The sequence below is a fragment of the Cryptomeria japonica genome, chromosome 1, assembly GCF_030272615.1.
Source record: "Cryptomeria japonica chromosome 1, Sugi_1.0, whole genome shotgun sequence".
In the NCBI taxonomy this organism is placed as follows: Eukaryota; Viridiplantae; Streptophyta; class Pinopsida; order Cupressales; family Cupressaceae; genus Cryptomeria; species Cryptomeria japonica.
Genome location: NC_081405.1, coordinates 558,133,743 through 558,138,643, shown reverse-complemented (window position 1 = coordinate 558,138,643; position 4,901 = coordinate 558,133,743). Strand labels below are relative to the sequence as shown.

Genomic DNA, 4,901 nt, shown 5'->3' with positions numbered 1-4,901 from the left:
TAGATATATGTATACTAGTTTCTCGCTCCTGATGTGAAAAGTCATTGAATCGTTCATGATGAGTAGGCCCAACCACTAAGAGGAGCATATTCCATAAGGTGGTTAACCGACTTTCAAGAAGGTAAAAAGTATCTCCCACTTGTGGGCTCCACCCTGCAGTAAAGCGTCTATGCATTTGAAAGCGTAATCCTTACATTGGCGGTATTCATATTTGTCATAATAGTTATTTGCAAGTCAAACATGTGGGCCAAACTCTATACAGATGGGATACGTGCGATCAGAACTTGAGTAAAAAAATCATTCGGATAAAGATTACAGTAAATAAAAATAAAAAGATCATTCAGATTTTTAAAAAGTTACTGATAGTACAATTCTCTTTCTCCAATAAAATCCAAGCATTTCCCCGATGTAAATCAGTTCCCCAATAAAGAGAGAAACCAATTCATCCATGTCACGAGACTTGCAGTCGTCATTACATCAAAAACAGCAGAACCACTGTATTCTTAAAACCATTTTTTCCAAGAATTACAGACCAATTAGGTAAAGCCCACTTTAATTAAATATCCCAATAAATTGACTGATTATAAATATCCCAATAAATTGACTGATTATAAATATACCAAACTTGTCAACTTCAACGTTAAAGACATGGAATTGGGAGATATTTTGTCATCCAGCCATGCCAGCTCACAGAATAAACACTGTTATCTTGGCTTGCCATCTTCCTTTGCAGATTTTTCATCAATGGAGGGAACAACCTGATAACAAAATTTGCTAAAAGTTAGAATCTTTATGATATTTTCAACAGTATACACCACTTTTGATCTAAATTGTACCTGATCCTCCTGGTTGTTAGTGATGGTTCCTGAAAGAATTCTATTTTGTGTTAACTGATGTTGCCCACAGAAATTGCTTGCAGTTTGATCATTGTGCCTGGACTGCAATACTTCCCATACATGTGTTATTTGCTTGCCTGGATCTGAGACTTCATGCTGAAATTTCCTCTTGTTTCTTTTCTCTGCCAAACATTCATGTCAGAATGATAGGCATTTGTTATATAAATACAACTGAAGATCTGATAAGACACAATCATTGGATGAAATCAAGTAATTGGTAATACCCTGAAACAAAAATTAACAACAAATGAAGGCACCCATCAATAAAGTCCTCTGTTCAAGGGGGAAAAACTAACCATTCCTATTTGATTCCTGGACTCTGTCATTACTACCGACCATCTTCTTGAATCTACACCTTTTTGAATGGTTTTGAGCATGGCGACGAATCCTAGGCATTTCTGATTCGCTTTGGCTCTCCTCAGGAAATCCAAACACAAAGGGACCATCTGAAAACCCAGATTCAACTTCCTGTGCACCCACCAGTTATTTCTTTTAGGGCAGCAAGTTCAAAAATCATCTTCTCTCCCTCATTAAATCAAAGGAGAAAGTAATCTACGGCAGAAAATACTGCTGAGAAGACAAACCTCGTTTGAATCCAGGCTCAGAGCAGAGGATATTTCACCTCGATCTGCTTGCCATCTTTTACAGGGATATGTATAATAGCCCTGCTGATACAGACTTGAGACAAAGGCATCCTCAATGGAATTAAGATACAAGCTATGCTTTTCATTGGTCCATGAAGTCTCAGAAGATGTGGGATCCTCCAGCAACTGGGAAAAAACACACCCAACTGTTAAAATTGAATGGAAAATCCTCTGAACACAAAAATAATGTATAAAACCCATGATGGTAGCAAGACCTGCTTCAACTCTATAAAAATATACACAAGATGCAGAAGCCTATTCAATAACGTGAGGATTCTATATATTTCTTTAACATTATCAGCCATTTTTGTTTTTCTGGATTTCAGTGTAATTTTGTATTGCATCGATGTTGGATCAAATTCTGTAATCCAAATGGTAGATCAATAAAAAATTACACATTGAAATCCAAAACCAAAAACAAGAGTCATTATAAACAGTGGAAATCTAATGGCTCTTCTTACTAGCCACATATCTATAAGTGTATTTAATGTTTTTGTCTTATTTTGAAGAACAGAACAAACCCCAACTCAAAAAAACTTGTTCATGCAACTATTACAAAGAAAAACATTTCCTTTTTAGGTTATACAGCTATTTATTCAAAAGAATCCTTTCCAATTAGATAACCTAAAAAGAAAACACCATTTTTCTTCCTTCATTTTACCAGGTTAGCATGCTTCAAATGATTCCATGGCTGCTCATTATCCTCTGTCATGGTTCGGGTATTCCCTACAGATGTGAGGGACTCACAGCTTGGACACTCTTCATTCTCAGACATGATCTCTTTCTTACAATCCATTCATTACACCCAAAACTTCTCAATTTTTTACACTATTGAATCCTCACTTTATGCTTTATTTTCGCCTCTTTTCAGCACAGTATAAGATATTTCGGTCATGAAGATCCCCAAAACTCAATAATATCTGACCAATCCCAGCATAAACCAGCCATGATTTCCAGCCAATGAGATTGCAAAGCAAGATAAGCAAACTAAAGTGCACTGTATCGAGTCAAGTAGGCCCACCATGACTACACAAATCGAATATATACAATGTATATACTCCAAAAAAAACCCAAGTTTTGCCCATAAAAATCTTCACCTGTATCAAATATCTTCTTCTAATTCGGGGTTAGACCAAGATCAAATCTAAACCAACCGATCAAATATCTTCTTCTAACTAGTTAATTGTCTAAATATCTGACTGAAAAATATCCTCCCCTGTTACGTGATCCGTTCGCTTGGGATAGTGTGTGACTAACCAAAGAGGGAAAAGATCAATTCCAAAATACGTAAAGATTTGCCGTGTTAAATACTGATAAGCCACTCCAAAATATCTGCCAATCCGCCCCTCCAAAATATCTTGGCCGGTCGTTTTCACCGTTTAAAACAGGAAAAAACTAGGTGGGTATCTACTGTGCTGTTCAAACCAATTAATCCGTCGCCTGTTTTATCTGACGGAAACTTTTGGCTTTGAAAAAGTATTCCAAATATATCTATGGTCACCGTTTCTGTAATTGCTAACAACATTGATTACAGTGTCAGACAATTATGAGAGGAACAAGGCACTCCACCCGGTCGAGATATTTTTTTCGACCTGTGAGAGGTTAAATTAATTATTATTATATATTTATATATTATAATATAAAAATATCACGGAATCTCATAATTTCACCTTTATGTCTAGTCTATCCAGTCATATATTTAGTCACATCATAGGAAGGGAACACTTAGGAATACTTAGTTTCTTTTTTTTCAAGTCTTTGGTGTGATGTACTAATAGATAGCCACCAGTGATCAAGAATGTGGAAAAAGCTGCTAGCTAAATTATCTAGACACCTAATATTAAAAGTTATTTATCATTTTATTTCATGGTAAGAATTGCATATTAATAGATATATACAATAACTAAATTTATTAAGCTAATTAAATGGGTGTATTTTATTAGTCCCTGCCTTAAGCAGGGAACTAATGTTTTCATCTCCATCAAAAAAAGAGCAATAACTTACTTTGGTAATTGTGCAAGATGAAAAATATTATCTTATGCTAAAGTTTTTATTTTGTTTTTATTAAACTATTTTAAAATTTATTAATTTTTTGATATATTATTAGTTGTTTGATTTTTTGCTGGGGTTTATTTTTATTTTTTTCCCAAAAATATTCCAACTATTTTTGACTACCGAGCATAGGCTTTTGTATAGATTATAAATGCAATAATTAAGGTGGTAGCAGGTGGCAGTTTAATGTTACGGCACAGCAATAATAATAATTAAGGTAGCAGGTGGGAGTTTAATGTTACGACATTTGGTAGCTTCTACATACTTCTGGCATTGAGCTTAGGTTTATTGTTAGCAATAGCTTCATCCACAACTACCGACAGGAGCTTGCTAGATACCCTGCTTTGACTACAAGTTAGGTTCATCGTTTGTCTGATATCATTGCCAAAGCTTAATTTCCTTCAAATCTACAAGTTTGATTATAATATGAGTGCATTTACATTCAATTTTGAGTCTGAATTCTGAGTTATGTTGAATCTATAATCCATCCAATTAGACTTTGTTCTGCAGAAATCTTTCTAGTCCAAGATTTAGAAACATAGTATATAAAGTATAGTTGAGCTCTATTTTGAAGAAAAATTACTAGGTGAATTTAAAAGCATAAACACCCATTAGTTTAGGCAACAAAGCGAGAGGCATGTTTTTGCCATTATTAAAAAGCAATTTTTTTTTTGTTAGTTTTTGAAATTTCATCTAGGGTTTGCAATAATCATTTACAGCCATGTCGAGCCCTGAAACAAAAATCGGCAATGGCATTCAATGACCGAAAAATTGGGTGCGTGAGAAAATACTGACTTGACTGCGTAAGGATTTAATACCTGCAACAAAAGACACGAGACAAAAATGGGCGCAAGGGCTGCCGAAGAAGACAAAGCGAAGGATTTAGGAACTTTATACCACGAGCCCACTATTAAACCGGGGCTTGGTTCTTCTCGCTACCCCCGTTGCTTTTCCCCCATATCCAACAATTCAGTACCCTCGTTAAATCCTAAACCCTACTCCACCCATGCAAGTTTTTTTCTTGTGCAGTGCCTGTGTTTTACAATTCGGGAAACAAATAAGTCTTAGCAACTTACAACTTATGCCACGATGTTCTAAGTGAATTGTAGAAACATATGTCATGGTGGGAACATCTGTTTCTCTATATTTATTTTTTATTTCTTAAAACACACAAATTCTGATTTTAACTCACAAACACCTCTCTGTACCATTCTCTGCCTTCATTTGCCAAATGTAGCTGGGAATACTATGTTTTCGTACCCTATCTTATAGGAGAATCGATATCATTTTTGAGCAATTGTAGTGGGTT

General features: G+C 35.2%; 1 protein-coding gene across 1 annotated transcript; it reads right to left on the bottom strand.

Moving 5' to 3' along the window:
- Window positions 1-322: 322 nt before the first annotated feature.
- Window positions 323-2,522, bottom strand: LOC131053839 (uncharacterized). The gene is made up of 5 exons (XM_057988483.2): window positions 2,202-2,522; window positions 1,481-1,666; window positions 1,193-1,364; window positions 837-1,018; window positions 323-758 (listed from the first exon to the last, which is right to left on the bottom strand). The coding sequence occupies exons 1-5, from the start codon at window positions 2,334-2,336 to the stop codon at window positions 705-707; spliced, it is 729 nt and encodes a 242-aa protein (XP_057844466.1). The 5' UTR covers window positions 2,337-2,522; the 3' UTR covers window positions 323-704.
- Window positions 2,523-4,901: the final 2,379 nt, after the last annotated feature.

Excerpts from the sequence above, each read along its gene's own strand:
- LOC131053839 (XM_057988483.2), bottom strand. The coding sequence starts at position 2,336 with ATGGATTGTAAGAAAGAGATCATGTCTGAGAATGAAGAGTGTCCAAGC. Across the intron at positions 1,667-2,201 it reads ATTTGAAGCATGCTAACCTG|TTGCTGGAGGATCCCACATC; the intron begins GTAAAATGAAGG and ends GTTTTTTCCCAG. Across the intron at positions 1,365-1,480 it reads TGAGCCTGGATTCAAACGAG|GAAGTTGAATCTGGGTTTTC; the intron begins GTTTGTCTTCTC and ends GTGGGTGCACAG.